We start from the raw sequence: 19684 nt of genomic DNA, 5'->3' as shown, positions 1-19684 counted from the left end.
CAGAAACAAGATATTATTCTTTTGGAATGGCCCTGAGAAAGAGGGGGAAGCCAGTCAGATTCATATTTCATCTCTGCCACGGAAAGCTCATCAGTGTAATAACCCTCCCTCTCATGGGTCTTATTCAACCATCTGCTACTATATTACTTATCTTTATTTTGCAACTAATTAACAGTATAATCTTCTAAATTCAGCAAGTTAATTATCATTATTGTGATCTTTGCAGCATCATCAGTCTTTGTAAAGCGCCGTCGCTGCTGCGTCCTCCCCGAGCGGACCGCCTACTTCCCCTCAGGTTGAACAGGGGTCGGTTTCCTTGACGTGGGCTCATTAGGTGTTTGCTGATGAGCTGAGTGCAGTGGGAGAGAGGTCAGGCAGTATTCTGCTGAACAAAAAGGTTCTGTGCAGGGGTGAAGCCATTTTAATGCGTCTTGCAGAGCGTGTGCCAGGATGCGCCCCCCAGCTGGCTTCGAGGAGTCCCCCCTCCCGGGTGAAGCCGTGTACGCCTTTGTCATCGCCACACCCTGCCATTCCGAACAGAGCCCTCCCTCCTTGTCGGGATCAATCTCTTCGTGCCACCAGAAACGACGACTGTGCTCAGTTCATCTGTTAATTTCGAGAAGCACGGCATGCTGGCAAAACTTACAGGTTGCATCATACATGCTTTATCACGGTCCCACATTTCACGCTCAGAACTTATACAAGGTCTACTCATATATTTTTGTTTAAACCAGACAAAATTTGCTGGGATAGAGTCATATCCATCTTCCAGGTTCAAATCCAGCTACGTGCCTTCCTGTGTGGAGTTTACATGTTCTCCCCGTGCTTACGTGGGTTTCTCCGGGCACTTCGGTTTCCTCCCACATTCCAAAGACATGCATGTCAGGTTAATTGGCCGGTCCAAATTGTCCCTAGGTGTGAATGAGCGAGTGAATTGTCTGTCCCTATGAGCCCTGTGACTGGCTGGCAACCAGTTCAGGGTGTCCCCTGCCCCACTGCCTGAGGATAGCTGGGATGGGTTCCAGCACCCCCGCGACCCTACTGAGGATAAGCGGTGCAGATAATGGATGGATGTATGGATGGATGACTCATATCTACTGTTTAATGAGTGATTAGTACAGTGGTCCATAATTTGAACTTTCGATTTTTTTTGTCAGCGAAGACCTGAATCGATCAGACGTATTTAAAAGGTGACCCCAAACCTTTTTGGTGTAGTATTCTAATCGGGTTGGTCCTTATTTAAAAGGAGAATTGCCATAATGTAAAAATATTAGCAATACTTTAAAACATGACACTAACATACAGTTACCACACAAATAAGACATAATATGATACCAATATACAGTTTACCACACAGGTGTGACATGCATGAATTTTTTCGATGTTATATACCCTATGTGAGACTTTTGAACCGAAATTTCAAACACACTTTAAAATATACATATATGTATTTCAAAAGCAGAGCTTTGATTGTTAATATTGCTTATATACTGGGACAAATTGGCATTAGGCAACTCATTAATATGTCCAATCTATATGAAACTTCACAGGATGTGTTTTCTAATGGTTTGACACCATATTCAGGTCTTCGCTGGCCGAAATATTCTTTTGGGAAATTTTCCTATATACACAAGTACATACCAACAAGGAACCCCCTTAGCAATGAGTTAACAGTGCGTTTTTTATTCTGGCGGCAGTAGCTCAGGAGGTCCCGGCTCGTCCGTGTTACATGTAGAAGTGTCCTTGGGTAAGACACTGAACCCCTAATACCCCCAATAAGCAGGTTAGCGCCTTACATGGCTGCAAGGCCGCTATTGGAAAATGTGGATCACATTGTAAAGCGCTTTGGGAAGTCATTGACTTGAAAAGCGCTATATAAATGCAGATCATTTCATTTCATTCTGTTTTAAATACACCTGTAAAGGAGATTTCATAGGATGCCAGTTTGTTATACATTTCTGTGGTTTGTTATTCTGACTGTTGTACCTCACTGCCGTTTGTAATTTTGACTATTATGCACTGTTTACATATTTGTCACTATCGTCAAATAATGTTGTTGTGGTTTTAACACCCTGCTTTTTGACCTCCTTATTTTGAGTGGTTACTGAATTATAAATCTTTCAGTAAGGCAATGAAAACAACATACAAAATTTTGGTCACTTGAAGTTACCTTATTATATTCCAAGCCCTCTCTACTTTTTGAGCACATGTTTACAGCAGTTGGACAAATACAAATATGAAAGCCACAAGTGATGCAATGCATGGATACCTGTACTTAAAATGCTTTGATAGTGGGGATTCTTTTAAAAAAGTATAGCGAGTATTATAAAATAAAATAAAAAAGAAAAAAGTTTCAAATTGTAATCTTACAACTCTTTACATTTTTAAAATTTAAATGTAACCTATATAATTACTAAATCTTTTGACCAAATACCCTCTCCCTCAAAAAAAAGTTTAGATTATGTCCATGGAATCAGTATTGTCACATGCTGCTCTCTGACAATGCTGAGGTCCGGTTTATCTCTGACAAGCTGGATGACGCTTTACCCCCAAAAACAAGTGACCAGATGATTAAGGTGCTGTATCTGAGTCAGGTCATGAGGCTACTCCTGCTACTGGTAACCAGGGAAACCATTCTGATCTGTTTCATTTGTGGGCGCAAACCACGGCCAAAAAAAAAAAACACGGCCTTGTGAGAGATGGGCACCCCGAGGCTGTACTTGCCAAAGACACACTACAGGAAGTGGTGCACAGAGACCCTGGTGGTTCAAGGATCCTTGAACCGTGAAGTATGAAAATAATAAAAATTTGATCAGTTCAGAAAATTATTATCAAAACCCAGCCCCAGTTCATAACCTTAGAAGAATAAAAAGAATTGAACAGGCAGTTACACAATAAAAACAAACATCATCAATAACATTATCTCCTTTATGAAAGCAATGAGATAACTTAATCTCACTAAGTGGGAACTGCCTCGTAAGGCAAGTTATATCCACGTAAGTAACACATTAATATTTAATGTAAGATTATAACGATGATAAATACCAGTTCTGCCTCCGACTGGGCAGGCTGCATTTGTGGCGAGGGGGGTCCAGGGATTCCAGGGACGTTAGGCACAACTGTGACAGGTCTGACAAGCTGACAGCGGACACAGAGAGAAAAAATTAGTGTAATACACACACATATGCAGCAGAGTTCTCCTCATTTCTCAGCCTCATTATGTCAGTAGCCCATTATTTGGTGGAGGTGGTGCCACATGGAGATGCTGTGAGTGTGTGTGTGCTTGCTAATGAACCTCTGCCTGGCTGTGTGAGAACATATGGGCAGGGAAGCGAGAGAGCCAAGCTGGAGGTCCACTAGCAGGATTGTGGTCTCAGAGCCGCTGATGAGATGCTGTTAGGTTGGAGGTGGAGCTCAATGCTTTTTGGGTTTAGTATTGCTAATTTGTTTGCAAAACAAACCCTACTAAACTACAAGCCAATTCAATTTGAATGGGGGAAAAATGCTTTGATATACAGTGGTGCCTCTACACATGAGCTTAAATCGTTACGGGATCGTGCTCGTAGCTCAAATTGCTCGTGTAAATTCCCCAAAATGAAATAATCCAAAAAATAATTGGCCTGTTCCTGTCCTCCCGAAACCATCAACATGAATCCTAAATAGCAGAATCACTAAAAGCATATTCAAATAGTTAAGAAGACAGTAATAAGATTATATTAACATAATAAAATGCAAGTTTATGATGAGGTAGTTACAGTAATGAAGGTGTGTGCGTGGTGTGGGAAGAGGGAGGGGTGCAGGAGGAGTGACAACACATGACTTTTGATGATAAGTAAGCACTTCCTGTACACTTAGAATTAAAGTTACTATAACTTTAAATGAACGCTATCAATTTCTACTGGTCTTTTGAAAGAAAAAAAAGGATGGAGATTTGTCTCTGCCGCCCGTTCAAAATGTAAGTGAAATGCAAAAAGCAAAAGTTAGCAATGAAAGCTGTTGCACGATCATTTGCCACTTTATTTGGATTTATTTTTTGAATGACAGCATAAATTTTCTTCCAGTTAGCCAGCGCCTCTCTCATCTGCTTTGTCAACGCCAGTTTCTCTGGTTCATTCTCCTCTTCGCTGTTTTCATTTTTTGCAACAGGAATTAAAATTTCCTCCGAAATTGTTGCAGAAAAGGGCTGTGTACATTGTTCCGCAGCTTTGTGCCCGGCACTTGCAGCTTCATGATTTCTTGGCTTGGTCACTCACACAAACACCGCACTTGTGTTTTTCTATTATTTGTTGCTTCCTTTCAAATGTCATCATTCTCCTTTGTTTTCTCAGACACCTCACCATTTCCCTTTCCGGAGTTCATGGCTGAGTTCACAAAAAGTCACCTACTAGAGATGCTATAAAATCTGGTATAAGAGATACGAATTAAACGAACTTGCTGCGGAATACAGAAGGTTCAACCTTGGGCACGTGATCAGGTGCCTAATGGACGGAGCCGTTGCCGCAAACTAGATCACGAGCGCTGTTCGCCCTCTAGTGGTACCCTTTGGGACTGCTTGTGAAGTTGATTATCCTTGTAAAGCAAGCAAGATTTTTGTTCAACTAAAGCAGCCTTGTATAAAGGTCCTCATATAAAGAGCAGTGTTTCCCTATCATGGGAAAATTCTGGTGGACCACCAGGGTTTAACTGATCCCACCAAAGTCTCATACACTTATTATTACTTGCCGACAGACTTCGAGGGACCGGCCAGCTCGAGGATCAAAAAGGTACTAGCCTTCTAATGGAAAGGTGAGAGGAGAGAGAGTGGGAAAGGTGAGATGGCACAACATTCATTTGGACAGGTAACTTAAAATTAGTTTTACCTGGTTATATCAGTATTATTTTCCCCCCATTTTATTAACACTCCACTTATTGAAACATGAATATTTTGTTTGTTTGTTTGTTTGTACATGATTCAATTGTTTGTTTGTTTGTACATGATTCAAATTGAATCTTTTCTTCCGGCGCCGTCACGAATGGCAGCCACTCCAGCAGCTCCCGTGTTATTTTCGATTGTTCTCGATTGTTCTCAGCTCAGGGATGCTGCTGGAAATGTGAATTTCCCTTCGGGGATGAACAAAGTATCTATCTATCTATCTATCTATCTATCTAATGTATTATTAAAAAATAAGCTATTTTTCAATTTACGGTATTTAATGATTTGAGACCTGCACTCGTGGTAAACGCCCACATTTAAATTTTGATTAGAAATCTTTGCTAAATCTTGTATAACTTTTTCTGAGCTCAAACTTTGCTGTTGGATTTCAGGAATCAAGCTGGGTTAGCAGCGGTGAAAACACCAAATTCTAACCACTGGAACACCAGTGATATAGAAGACATACAAAAAGGCAGTCAATATTGTCTCATTATCACACTAGTTTTGGTTGCGGCACAGGAGACAAATTTTATTTTCGTTGAGCGTTTCAAATGTTACAATGATCAAAAATTTGCCATTCGTCATCTAAAATTCTTAGAATAGAATAAAGATTACAAAAGAAGGTCACATATCGATCGTAGTTTTAGCTCTTGATTTTGCTCAAAAAATGCACTAAATTGATGCGTTTCAATTTGAAATGTACAAAATATTTTTAGATCCTAGACTCTTCATCCCATCAGGGTCTCACAAAATGTTATGGTAAAGACTAAAGAGGTACCACTGGAGAGCAAATGGAGCTTGACTACAGACCTAACTCAATCGTCAGGTCAAGGTAACAAGATAACCTAAGCAAGTGTTCATTAGTACTAATCCAAGCGCACTGCCAGAAATCAAGAATGTTGATTTGACTTGAACAAGGACAAATGACAAAGTGTGTTGGACGGGTTCCTTTTGAGCTCCAGCCAACCCCTGCGTATTCGTCACAGCCGGGCAAAAACCATTTCCTCCGCCCCCCATACAAACGTTCCCTGGATCCAAATTGACAGCCAAAATCGTCTGCGCCAACGTCGTAAATAGTCCCCGCTGTCCAAGAGACGGCAAGGACAAAAGTCGGCATTTAATCATTTGCTAAGTGTTGTCTGAACGTCACTTGAGGAGGGACGACGAAATGTGATCCTCGCTGACCAATCACAATTAAGACGCTAGCCCCATGTTTTCACAAGCTTGTCTGGAGGCAAAACAAAAATTGTTTATTTTTTATTTGTTTTTTTAATCAGCTAGCTACACTTTAAAACACCTTACTGAAAAAACAAAATCACAGTGAGTCAACTATTTGGATTGATATGATACAACTTCCGTTTCCAACTTTCGTTGTGTATAAAATTGCTGTTTTTTGGGGGTAGCTAGTTTCATGCAGACTTATTATTTTGTGGTTCAGTTATTACATTACATTACAAGATGACTCAATTGTTAAAATATTACATTTTTGTGGTTGTACGGAACAAAATGAAAAAAAATTGTTTAATGTAGCTATATAAATAAAACTGTTTATAACAAAAATCCCCCATTCTTTAAACTCATTTAAAAAAAAAAAATCAACCTATTTTAGGAGGGTTGTGTATAGAAAAATACCATAAATTCTGGACAGAAGAGAACACCTGATCAAAAGCCGCACAGATGTAAAAACAAAACTAAATTTTGTGTTTGTACACGCCACACTGGATTTTCAAGCGTTATGCTCAAGCCTGGCGCACACTAGGTTTCAACCACGTGGGGAATTTGGCAAGGCCTTTGGATGGAAAACGCCAATGGCGCCGTGCCCCCAAACGCCCAAAGCCGTTTTCAGCTCTACTGCAAGTTGTTAAGGTCATGTGTTTTCGGATCATACGACTATTCAAGATGGAGACTACCGAAGCAATTACGAAAACTAGTACATATTTACTACACACCGGGAACCCTTTATTTCTCGACGACAGGGCAACCGTACTGTGGAGCATAGTGCCAGATTGGAACACAGACAGCGTTTTTGTGCTGTTATCATTGGTGGTTGTCATGGCGACAGTCCAACATACCATTACATTAGCTTGTCGTTCCTTCAAGATTATTATTGGATATATATATATATATATATATATATATATATATATATATATATATATATATATATATATATATATATATATATATATGTAGATGCAAAAAATGTGTACTGTTTTTCCACATTTTGTCTGTTTTATAATTTGGGAATCCCTTAAAAGCAAATTCACAGTACAATTTGCGAAGGGAATAGCATAAATAATACTCATAATAAAGTCAGGTAGCGTCTTTGCAAACAACTAATTCAGGCTTGAATGGATTTCATTATTTCAAAACAGCAAATGATGGCAAGAGAATATTCTACTCCTAATATATTGTTGCACTCATGTAAAAGTCTCTGAAATAAATTCTCTGTTGTTCATTATCTTCAATAGTCCCATAATAGTTAATTAAAGAATATTTGTTTTCTAAATCTATCATTATTGAGTGTATAGTTGCTTTTCTGCAGAAAAAAAAGAAAATCAACAAAATACATTTTGTGTGGAATAAATGTGTTTTCTTGGCCCTCCTGGAAATCAAAAAGTATTTGGTGGTATGATGTATAAAATACAAAAAAAACATTTTTTTAATGTTATGTGCATACACCAGCAGGAAAATAACCAAGCAGGAATATGAATAGCATTTCTAATGTTGTGTCAGCAAATCATTGCAAAGAAAATGTAAGCCAGAACTCACTGGAATTGTAGTGGGAATATGTACACTGGAACTGGTAATGGCTGCTGGAATGGCGACTGGCATGGTCTGGCCGTTTGGCAGTTGTAACAGCACAGGGAAGGTGCCAGACACTGGCCTGCAGCAGGAAACAAAACACATCTCGCCTAGGTTGAAAAATGAAAGAAAAAAGAGCGCTAACACAAAAGTGACACAGATGAAAGATAAAAACGCTCCATCATATTTAAGCGACAATTGATGAGAATGAACAAACATTAAGCAAAAAGCAAGTTTTGCTGTGATATTAAATCACAACAATGTTGATTCTGACAAGAAACATTTTCTGTAAAATCACATGGACACAAAGCACGTCATTTACAACATTGCACGTGAGGATTAACATAAATAAAATCATGTTCTTCACAAGAGTCACCGTTTTTCAATTTTCAAACAAACAATTATCACAGCCAAAATGAAGATTCTGCAGACTGCACTGAAAACAGAACAAGCACATGCCTCACTAAGACAAAACTGCACCCAAAAAAAGGAAATATGAAATGAAAATTTGAAGAAATCAATTGTGATTTTGTTCTTTCTAAAACGGACATTCTGAGTTACTTACACTATAGGCCTACTAGTGGATGGGACTTGGGTAATAACAGAGCTAGATGTTGGCGATGGGAGCGCTTGCTGTATAACAACATTAGCCTCTGAGGTTGCTAGGAGTACATTGGGGACTTGGAGGGATGCAGGATGGACTATAGTGGATGTTGGCATTGAGGCTGGCTGCAAACATAAGTCCTGGAAACATCACACAACATCTCAGCTGCATCAACAGCAGACAATTGCTCATTTTTTTGTTTAGTTTTTAGTCTGATTGTTTTGCAAGCAAAAAGAAAAACCCAGTCTGAAAATTTCAAAATAACAATTAACACTAGTGATGACAATATTGTTGTCGGCATTGCAATTGAAATTGGTTGCACAGTAAACCCTCGCTATAAGGCAGATTACTTTTCACGGTTTTGCTTCTTCACTGATTTGCATTAGTGTTCTGCATTGTGATTGGCTTAAGAGTCTCTCCACTTCTTCTCCATCTGTGCACCATTAACATTGCCGTTTAATATGTACACGTATGTAAAACAGCTTGCCCGAAAAAAACAGCAGAAAGGGATTTGTTTTCTAGTTTTTATGTACCTTATAACAGAGGATTTAATTGTATATTAATTGTAAAAGGTAAAGGATTCCTCACCATGGATTCTGCCTATCACAGGTTCTTTTTGGAATGTAACAGCCCCCTCTCAGCCGGTAAACGAGGATTCACTGTATGTATGTTCTTTATAGAGGTAAGATCAGGCCTAACAAATTCAGACCGACCCGACTCGGCCCGCGGGTATATAAGCCCGAACCAGACTGATTAACTTTTGAGGGACAGAGCCCGAAGTAAACCAGAAGCTTTACTTTCCTGATATTCAGGCGGGTTATGGCCCGGGCCCAAGATCTTAACGCTAGTCCTGTATGTAATATCTATAAAACCTCCGTAACCCCTCCTTCATTAAATCATATTTAAAATGGTGATTTTTTTTTCACCCCATTTTAACTGAAACATAAGTAAATACTGGCATTATTTAGAGAAAGAGGCCCATTTTAACAAACAATTTTAAATTTTGCAATATAGGCAATGCGGGAAAATAATAGCTCTACATTTATACTACTTGATACAAATACTTTAAAAAAACACAATAATACACTACAAACTATGGCTGGGCAAATGAATTAAATTATTCACTATTTTAAATTGTGAAATTGAGGAAAGTGATTTAGTTGGTGGTCCTAATCAAAGCCTTTTAAATGAGTGACAGAACGCTTGATGTGATTGTTTATAAAACATTTACAACAGATACTAAATACTTCCCTGAGGTTAAGCTTATAGCTAACTCTATGCAAAAGCAATGTAAAATGTATCATATGGATACATTTAAATTAGTTTAAAAAAAAAAATTCAACCCTTGTAGGATAGGTTAAATGTTTTGTTTTGTCTAAAATAGATTTAAAGCGTAATCACCAAGAATGGCTGCTAAATCCAGATTTTAACACATTTTTTGTCATATTTCCCAACCCTGATACAAATATTTAAGGTTCTAAAGAGGCAACACAGAATCAGATTACCTTACGACTAAGACAAGGAAACATATATTAAAAACAACAACAAAAATCAGCATCTAACCTTGTCATCATCCGTCGTCGATTCCGGATGAGGCAGAGGACTACCTCGGTGGACATCCAGGCTGGCGGGTTCTTCGGTTTTGTTGCGGATGACCGGGGTGGTCAGCGGTGACAAATCCAGTGGTAACTTAAGAAAAAAAGCAGAAAAACAAAACTCACAGAATTTACTTCATTCAGAACAAGTGACCGAGAAAAACACACCAATCGAGCTGCAGGATTGACAACCTTTTTAATCTCATCTTCGGACACTTTTTTGAAGTCGTGATCGAAAGGGCTTGTGAGTTCATTGAAGAGCCCCACTTCGTCACAGTTCTTCAAAAAGCGTGTAGGAGTGGGCGTTTGGTCTGCAATGCAAGAAAGGTATGATAATTCATGTTCAGTTGTTTGATGAAAATTGAAGTTTGATGATCTTTTAACTCCGAACCTCCTGTGTGGAGTTTGCATGTTCTACCCGTGCTTGCGTGGGTTGCCTACGGGCACTCCGGTTTCCTCCCACATTCCAAAAACAGGCATGTTAAGTTAATTGGCCAGTCCAAATTGTCTCTAGGTATGGATGAGCGAGTGAATTGTCTGTCCCTGTGTGCCCTGCGACCGGCTGGCAACCAGTTCAGGGTGTCCCCTGCCCACTGCCCGAAGATAGCTGGGATGGGCTCCAGCACCCCCACGACCCTACTGAGGATAAGCGGTGCAGATAATGGATGGATGAATGGATCTTTTAACTCTGAACAGTTTAAACTTATTTAATGCTCTTGTTGCTCAATAGGGTCTTTAGTTCACTGATCTTGAGGACAAATACAATAGAAAGTGTTTTTGTGCTTGGATTAAGTATCAGCATCAGGGTTGGGAGGATTAATTTAAAAATAAAACCTGTAACAGTTACTAGTTACCTGTTGAAAAATGTAATCAGTGACGTAACCCAAATACTATAATATTGAAGTAATGTAACAGGATTCTACTTTTAGATTAAAAAAAATATATAAATAAAATTACAAAATTGTGTTGAACATTAATGAACAATGTAAACTTGAAAAATTTGAGGAAAACAAGGTTAGGTAGTTGCCTCTAGTCCTACAAAAAGCACTTAAATGATAACCACGTAATAAAGTGTGTTGAGCCAAAATGAAATATTCTCTTTCATATGGAAGACAAGATATTATGTTTTAGTATACATTAAAAAGGCATTAATGATGTGTAAACACAACAATTGTTCACATTCTAAATTACAAACTTCTTTACTTGTCGGGATGCTAAGCCTCTTGAAAGTATTCAGATTTAACAGGCTAACTTAATTATTTCCGCGGCATTACAATACATTGATCAAAAAGTGGATTTTAAACAACAACAATGAACTGTAAACTATAAAAAGAAGATAATCAATACATCCATCCATTTCCTACATCGCTTATCCTCACAAGGGTCGTGTGGTGCTGGAGCCCGTTCCAGCTATCTTCGAGCAGTGGGCAGGGGACACCCTGAACTGGTTGCCAACCAATCACAGGGCACACAGAGACAGACAACTTACTTGCTCGTTCACACCTAGGGACAACCTGAACGGGCCAATTAACATGACATGCATGTTTCTGGAATATGGGGGGAAACCAAAGTGCACAAAGGAAACCCAAGCAAGCACGGGGTGAACATGCAAACCCCATTAGGTGAGGCTACGGACGCTGGAATTGAACCCAGGACCTCTGCGCCGTGACATCCTGCAGTTTGATATAAAAGATCATGAGCTCTGAGTTGCCCTCCCCCTTTATTGATTATTGTTGTTATTAGCATCCATCTATTTATTATGTGCACCGTTTATCCACAGTAGGGTCGCGGGGGTGCTGGAGCTCATCCCAGAAAATCTTTTGGCATTGGGCAGGGAACACCCTGATCTAGTTGCCAGCCATTTGCAGGGCACATAGAGACAGACAACCCACTCGCTCATTCACACCTAGGGACAATTAGAACCAGCCAATTAACCTGACATGCATGTTTTTGGAATGCGGGAGGAAACCATAGTGCAACCTGTCTAATTTAAGTAATCTGTCTCCCCAAGTTATCTTAACCACCGTTAATGAGAAAATGTAAATACCAATATGTGATATGTATATTGTGTGTAATGTGCATGTGTGGCAAATGCTCTTCATTGATGGTAGTGTGCCGGCTTTGAGACTGGGAGGTCGCTGGTTCGCGCCTCAACCGAGACATACCTAATTGGTATAATGGCGGCGCCCTCTGGCTGCGGCTGCACCGACTCGCTACAACGGGTCAGGTGTATCGACATTTCGTTCTGTGTACATTGTTACAAAGAATGACAATACAAAGGAAATTATTATTATTATTATTATTATTATTATTAATAAAGGCGGTTGATGCATGGATGTGAGGCTTCCGCCTTTTAACTTTTGCTTTCTCTTACTCTGTCATTTTCTTTCCAAACTATACTTTTTAATGAATCCCATCACTGTGCTGAGACCATTGTTGTCTTGGTTTTCCCGGACAAAAAATGGCAAAAAGCATATTTGGACACTTTACCAGCGATAATGACACTGTCAGTCCTTGCAGGACCAAATTTGAGGGTCATCTCATGTTTGTGCTTGTGGACAGCCAAGTGGTCTTCATTGGTAAACCTCTGGGAGGGCAAATGTGAGGACAACACAATGCATATATTGTCCATTTAGACAAATGTGTTGCATGAGTTATAGCTAGTGAGAATTTCGAAGCAGGAGTTACCTGTCCACAACCAGGAGCAGTGCATTGAAAAGGTTTTTCATCACTCATATTAAGGGTTTGCTGTTGTCAGCCTGGATAGGAAAACAAGTAGTTGCAGTGGTTAAATTGTGAGTTTAAGGAACCGTTTACGCGTGTTTACAACCTGAATAGCAGAAGAATAGTGTAAAAGCCGGTGAGCTTATTAAGAGAGAAGACAAAGCGAGCGAAAGATGGGCGGTCACTACAGTTGTTGACATCAACAGCTCCTAACACATCTTCATGCTCCATCACGTTTCGACCCTATTACATTTTTCAACTTCGAAAATCAAATTGAATTTAAATGAACGAGTCACGGATTTTTAAAAGGGTTAATCACAAGCGACAGTTCACCCCAGTCGCTTCCATTCTGTGGTCTTAGCCCTGTTTGAATATACTACCGTCGCCTTTTTAGGTATTAATGCTTTTAACAATAGCAGTCTGACATATTTTGAAAAATAAGAGAATACTGTCTTATAACAAAGGGAATACGTCATACTCTAGCGGTGTAAACATTCCTCCGTGGACGCGACTTACCCCTTTCTACCAGCCACTACCCTCTTCGCTTGTTTCCAAAATCCCACGTCTGAAGACAAGTATCGCGAGAGGTTCTGGTAAGTCTTCCGCATTCGTCATAAGAATGACATCATCCATAACACCGTAACTGTATATTTTGAAATACTGTAAATTTTAAGTAAATATCCGCCTGTGGGATAATATATGTATTAAAATAACATTCAAAGGCTATTTTGACATCACATTGTGCTTCCAGTTACAGAGAACAGCTCCAAGGCTTCGCAATGGGCAAATACGAGGCAAGTCATGTTTTGGCATATGATGTTCTATTTTATTACAATTGATGTATAGGCTTTGTTTCTTGGAACACTCAACTGTTAACTTGTAATAAGTATTTTAAATGTACTCAAATTGTCTAGTAATCAAACTATTTTTGTGTAAAATATTTCAACACTAGAAATGACATTACAGCAATTGAAAGAACCAGAGTAAGAATCACTCACTATTTTCTGAGCTCTTAAGGTTTTAAATTTATTAAGTGCCATTTACAAAAGCCACTCATCTGCTTCCGAAAAAGCACAACTATTCAATTTGCAACTCAACCAATGACTCGTGAAGATGGACCCAAACCATTTTTTCTTACAGCACAGTATCTGATGACATTCGAAAAGCTGCTTTTGTTTCCAAATACCCAACCATACATTGTTAAATAGCCAAACACATGAATTTTAATAATGTAATTTCTTACAGTTGTACAATACATGTGTTTGCTCATTTTGACAGTGCCTAAATGACTTGAAAATGTACATTTGCTTGACACCAACACAGAACAAATTTGGAGGAGCCAAAAAGTGTCGTCACATGTGTAATCAAAGTTGGACAGCAGAAATTCACATGGCAAACAGGATGAGGAAAGCAACCATCAAACAGAACAGTCCCATGGCTTCGGACAGGGCAAATCCCAAGATGGCGTAGGAGAACAGCTGCTGCTTCAGGGATGGGTTCCTGCAAAAGGCCAAAAACAGTCACTAAATTCCCTTGACCAGGTTAGACCACATGTTTAAATTAAAAAAAAAAAAAAAACTAAAGCAGACCTGGCATATCCAATAATCAGACTTCCGAACACTGTTCCGATACCGGCACCAGATCCGGCAACACCGACAGTAGCAGCTCCAGCACCAATAAACTTGGCCGCAGTGTCAATGTCCCGGCTTACCGCGCTTGTCTGGAAGCCCCTCAGTGTTACTTGAGAGAAGGGGCTCTGTGGCACCATTGCAACAGTGCTCTGGAATAATAGAAAAGGCTGAAAAATTAGTATACAAGTATTCTCTAATCATATTCAAGGTTGGCACATGATAAATTGTTCCTATTTATATAAAACTGGCTAAATTAGTTATTCCTAAAACAGGCACTCCAATGAGAAGCAGGAAACTGAAAATATTGGTCACTAATTGGGGAACATCTTGCGGTCAAAAGACAAATAAGCAGGGCACGATGGCAAATAACACGTTTGCACCACTGCATTGCATTTTAAGACCTAGGGAGTCTCGTTTAACAAAAGATCTAAAGCTAGGACTATTTTTTGCAATTGCTTTACAGGTAGAAAACGGCACACCTTTAGAGCTAAATGTGAATTGTTTAACCTCCTTGGAGCATGCATCCACATGCATGGACATAAATGCAAACCCAACAAAAAGCTTGGATGTTAGAGGGTTAAGGAAAAACTGAATTCCCACCAATGCTAATGGCAGTTAAAAAATAAACTTGAAAAATAAAAACCCCGAGCAACTGAGATTTGACTGGCACACAATGAGTCTGGACATATTTCAAATCAGGGGACGTGTTAATTGGACTTGTGCAGCTCTTGGGGACTATGAAAATGAGGGCTATGCAAATAATATAACAATGACTTAAGTTTATTTAATAGCAATTTGCGTGCCACATTTAAACAGAATTACTTGTCTTAGCACTTAAAGTCACCTTGAGCCTGGGTCTACCAGGTAGTTAAAGACTCAATGTGGAAAGAGTGTGACACCTCATGTAACACATATAATTTCAGTCAGATAAGGGTAAATTGGCACGTTGTTTATTAAGGGAAAACACAGCAGTAAATAAGTTATTGACTCACTCAAAAGTACATTCTTACCTCTGTGACCTCAGGCCTGGACAGCACAGAGGCAGACAGGGGTCTGTAAAGAGCCCGGGAACCAGCACGGACCTACAAAAATAATACACAAGACATACTTAATTGACATATCATTGAATTCTCGCGTCTCTGCACAGAGCAGATTGCACGAATTAAAGCATTGCATGATCTACAGTAGTTGTCAACCTGTAGCAAAGGAACATCTTAAGTTAATCTCGCTAAGGCATTTTTGTTAACAGTTTCCACTTCGTAAATTGTAGTTGCAGTTAAATTAAATGAGCTTAAGATCTATGCAAGTAGCTTATATCTGAGGTAGCATTGGCTAAATGACCTTAGCCGGTAATCTTATGACTGCACATGACAGCTACATGCTAAATGCCATTATAAATTGGGGTTATGATAGAAAGTAAGAAAACAATGGTAGGGAAAACCCCGTCTAGTTGTTATGTAGACAAAAAGAGCGTCATTGTCAAACTCCGAGTTAGCATTAGCCACTAGCAAAGCAGCAGATACCCTTGCCAAGTTCATTCATAGGCCCACCCTGGTTTACTGGCGCTATTCAAGACGCCGAGTTTGAATTAAAATAATTGCAAAACAAAGCAAGCGATATACTCACCAAAGCTGGCGTGGAAACGAATTTTGCGCAGGCGTACATTTTGATTTTTAGGTTGTTTTGAACCGGTTCGGTCAAATCTGGATGAAGCCCGGAGTCTATCTGAGAAGGGAAGAGCGCACAGAACTAAGGTCAAACGGGTGTTAAAATGCTTCACAGGTAAAATAAAGCAATCCGTATGTACATCAACTAATGTTCTACAGCCTCTTGCACTTTGCGCGCAGTAATTCTACGTTTGGAAAGAAGATGGGAAGGGATATCGGAGATGTTTCTCACAAGCCCGCCATTAGACACTTACCGACTGCAGAGGTCGAACCACAGTGGAAGACCGCGCATGCGCACAGGGATAAATCCCAAGACCCGGATGGTGAGAGCGGTAGGTCATTTAAATCTAACTTTATTAACAAAAACAATTAATGTTTTTGCCCCAGTTGTTACAACATATCGACGCAAACAAAACAAAAAAATAATACTAACATTTATTTAGATAATATATGATATGATTTGTAAAAATAACAATTATTTTGATTGGAAAGGGATACAATGTAATGGCTAAACCCGACCCAATTAGGTTACTATTTGCGTCTTTCAAAATATATATATATATATTTTTACGTCAAAGCCTTATTAGAACCTGTTTTATAGGGCTATACTTTAACTTTTCGATAGTCAACAAATATCAGCATCTGTATTGTAGTAAATTTATTTACTGATTTGTCCTTGGTCATTTTTTTTTCAACACAGTCATATTTAAATATTTTATAAATCATGTTACTTCCTTTCTTTACAAAATCACTCCACAGTAAAACGAAAGCCTGCAAAATCTAGTCATTCCAAAAACTTCCAGTAGAGGCCGCTGTTCAGTCAAATGCACCGTCTTTTTGTGTTATATTAAAAACATTGCTTTTACATTTGGATAAGTAGAGTTAAGTAAAATATACATCCAGAAATACATTTTAATACCATGATCAAATATTTGTCGTCACAAAAAATCATTAAATACCATTTGTTTTACTGATTCAAAATGAATGCAATGTGTTTTTTAATTTATTGTTAAATGTATACATCTTTCTTACCGGATACGGAACTACAATATCCATCACTGACTATTTAGAATACAAGCAGGGCCTTCATGGAGCCCTAAGCAAAATTCGATTTTGGGCCCCCCATTACTTAATCATTTGCATACCTACTAGAACTCATTCCATGTTCTAATTCAATGGTGGGCAACTATTTGGAGTCAGGGGCTGCATCGGGTTGGAAATTTAATTTTTTTCATCTGGGATTAAATATACAAGCATATATTTACATGGTATAGTTCTTTTTAACGAGATTAGTCTCATCAAATTGGTTTTGAAAACGATCCCAATTAAAGCAAAATAATAAGGTCCCTGTTTTAAGCACTTTATTTGATATTTCAGTTTTCAGTATTCAGTTTTCAAACGTTGTAGTTTTAAAAAGTATTTTTTAGTATTTCTGACTGACTGAAATTTCGGTTAGAGTTCAGTAGTTTCTTTGTAGCATTACTCTAGTTTTATTTTATTTTTTAGTATTTCTGCAGTAGTTTTTTGGTTAGTTTTTCCATAGTAGTACATTTTTAGTATTTCTGTTATATTTTTGTTGCATTACGATAGTATTTTTTTGGGTAGTATGTATATAGTATTTTTGTAGTATTACAGTACATTAATATTGTGGTGTTTTTGTAGAAATACTCTATTATTATTATTTTGGTACTATTTCTGTTGTATTTTATAGAATGTACATAGTAAAATTGTTGATGTACATCTGTAGTATTTCTGTAGTAAAGACACACCGTACTTTATTTTTATTTTTGTAGTATTTCTGTCGTATTTCCATAGTATAATTTGTTTAGTATCACTCTAGTTGTATTTTTGCAGTATTTCTGTTGTAATACTTCTGGAGTACTATTTCTTTGGTAGTGTTTTGTATTATAGTTTTATTAAATGGTATTTCTGTAGCCATATTTTTGATGTATTTCCAAAGCAGTATTTCAGTTTTATTATATTATTGGAATTTTTTTGTGGTATTCCCATAGTATTGTTTTCGTCATATTTCTTTCGTATTTTTGTAATATTACTTTAGTTGTGTTTTTGTAGTAATTCTAGGGTAATATTTCTGTAGTATTTTGTATCATGGTATTTTTGTAATATTTCTATACCATTCTTTTCTTTTCCGAATGAAAGCAAAATAATGTATGAGGTCCCTGTTTTTAAGATATCTGACATTTAGTTTTGTATTGCTTTGTAGTATTTCATTAGAAGAATTTTTGTTGTAGACACAAGAAAGTGACAATGGGGACAAGGTTGGCACCAAAAATGTTAATCACTCTTTGGGGCCTCCTAGTGGTCGCTGGGCCCTAAGCAGCCGCTTATTTCGCTTATGCCTTGGGCCGGCTCTGAATACAGGCAATAGTCTGACCAGGATCAGAAGTCAGATTTTTGGAGCAATCTGAATTAATCTTTTACCTTACGATTACTCCGATTACAAGCGCGAAGAGAGTACGATAACACTACGAAAATAGGCAGTGTTTCAACATTTAACCTTGGCATGACATAAAGGATGATTTAATTCATGCAACTCAACAATTTTAACAAAATACCATGGTTGTTTCCTCCGCGCTCCAAAAGATGTGCTTGTACGTAGATTCCTATCAGCACAGACTTACATTATATATAGATGGATACAGCTGTGGCATCCACATACATACATATATATATATATATATATATATATATATATATATATATATATATATATATATATATATATATATATATATATATATATATATATATATATATATATATATATATATATATATATATATATATATATATATATATATATATATATATATATATATATATATGAGCAGCACAGTGGCGCAGTGGGGCAGTGGTTAGCGCTTGTGCGGCACAGTTCATGTCATGGGAACCTGTCGTGGGTTCAAATCCAGCTCCAGACTTCCTGTGCGGAGTTTGTATGTTCTCCCCCGTGCTTGCGTGGGTTTCCTCCGGGCACTCCGGTTTCCTCCCACATTCCAAAAACATGCATTTCAGGTGACTTGGCCGGTCCAAATTGTCCCTAGGTGTGAATGGGCGAGTGAGTTGTCTGTCCCTGTGTGCCCTGCGATTGGCTGGCAACTAGTTCAGGGTGTCCCCTGCCCACTGCCCGGAGATGACTGGGATGGGCTCCAGCCCCCCGCGACCCTAACGAGGATAAGCGGTACGGCTAATGAGATGAGATGATGAGATATATATAGATAGATAGATAGATACTTTATTCATCCCCGCAGGGAAATTCACATTTCCAGCAGCATCCCTGAGCTGAGAACAATACAATAATAAAGCAAAAAGAATACAATATACAAATACCCAATGTGACGTGCAAATGCCCACTGTAGCGTGTTATATAGAATATCTAAATAGTGCTACACAGAATACATATTGCAAATAAATTCGGTAATGTGCAATGTAGGGGGTGTGTTTTAATGTGGGCTTTTATTCTGCCGGGTAGAGTTAAAGAGCCTCATGGCATGAGAAAGAAAAGATCTCTTCAGTCCGTCCGTAGTACAAGACAGTGACAGCAGTCTGTCGCTGAAACTGCTCTTCTGTCTGGAGATAATGCTGTGTAGTGGATGCGATGGATTGTCCATGATTGACCGCAGCTTTTCCAGTGCCCGTCTCTCAGCTACTGTTGTCAGGCTGTCCAGCTCTCTGCCCACAACAGAGCTCGCGTTCCTCGCCAGTTTATTGAGACGAGAGGCATC

At 38.6% G+C, this 19684-nt stretch overlaps 2 protein-coding genes across 8 annotated transcripts in view; both read right to left on the bottom strand.

Moving 5' to 3' along the window:
* Positions 1-13203, bottom strand: part of atf2 (activating transcription factor 2) — a 43157-nt gene extending 29954 nt beyond the window's left edge. For 3 of the 6 annotated variants that reach the window (XM_088352905.1, XM_088352904.1, XM_088352900.1), the window contains exons 1-8: positions 13157-13203; positions 12605-12675; positions 12407-12503; positions 10085-10227; positions 9885-10010; positions 8283-8461; positions 7685-7799; positions 3046-3138 (exon numbers count right to left, since the gene is read on the bottom strand). In XM_088352905.1, the coding sequence (XP_088209031.1) occupies positions 3046-3138; positions 7685-7799; positions 8283-8461; positions 9885-10010; positions 10085-10227; positions 12407-12503; positions 12605-12652 (801 nt within the window). In that variant the 5' untranslated portion in view covers positions 12653-12675; positions 13157-13203. The other 3 variants (XM_088352903.1, XM_088352902.1, XM_088352901.1) reach the window with 3 other exon arrangements.
* Positions 13204-13987: 784 nt separating this feature from the next.
* Positions 13988-16252, bottom strand: atp5mc3a (ATP synthase membrane subunit c locus 3a). Of its 2 annotated transcripts, none has more exons than XM_088352837.1 (5): positions 16193-16252; positions 15898-15996; positions 15282-15353; positions 14230-14420; positions 13988-14140 (listed from the first exon to the last, which is right to left on the bottom strand). In XM_088352837.1, exons 2-5 carry the CDS (start codon positions 15934-15936, stop codon positions 14026-14028), a joined length of 417 nt encoding a protein of 138 aa, XP_088208963.1. In that variant the 5' UTR covers positions 15937-15996; positions 16193-16252; the 3' UTR covers positions 13988-14025. The 2 variants fall into 2 exon arrangements, with proteins under 2 accessions (XP_088208963.1, XP_088208964.1); XM_088352838.1 differs by having other exon boundaries at positions 16079-16210.
* Between the last annotated feature and the right edge of the window lie 3432 nt (positions 16253-19684).

This window comes from Urocampus carinirostris, chromosome 14, assembly GCF_059441175.1.
Source record: "Urocampus carinirostris isolate Australia breed hairy pipefish chromosome 14, RoL_Ucar_1.0, whole genome shotgun sequence".
NCBI classification, from domain to species: Eukaryota; Metazoa; Chordata; class Actinopteri; order Syngnathiformes; family Syngnathidae; genus Urocampus; species Urocampus carinirostris.
This window is presented reverse-complemented; position numbering and strand designations above follow the sequence as displayed.

Coding starts and splice junctions, on each gene's coding strand:
- atp5mc3a (XM_088352837.1), bottom strand. CDS start 15,936: ATGTACGCCTGCGCAAAATTCGTTTCCACGCCAGCTTTG. Junction 15,354..15,897: donor TCGTTTCCACGCCAGCTTTG/GTGAGTATATCG, acceptor TTATTTTTGTAG/GTCCGTGCTGGTTCCCGGGC. Junction 14,421..15,281: donor CCAGGCCTGAGGTCACAGAG/GTAAGAATGTAC, acceptor CTATTATTCCAG/AGCACTGTTGCAATGGTGCC.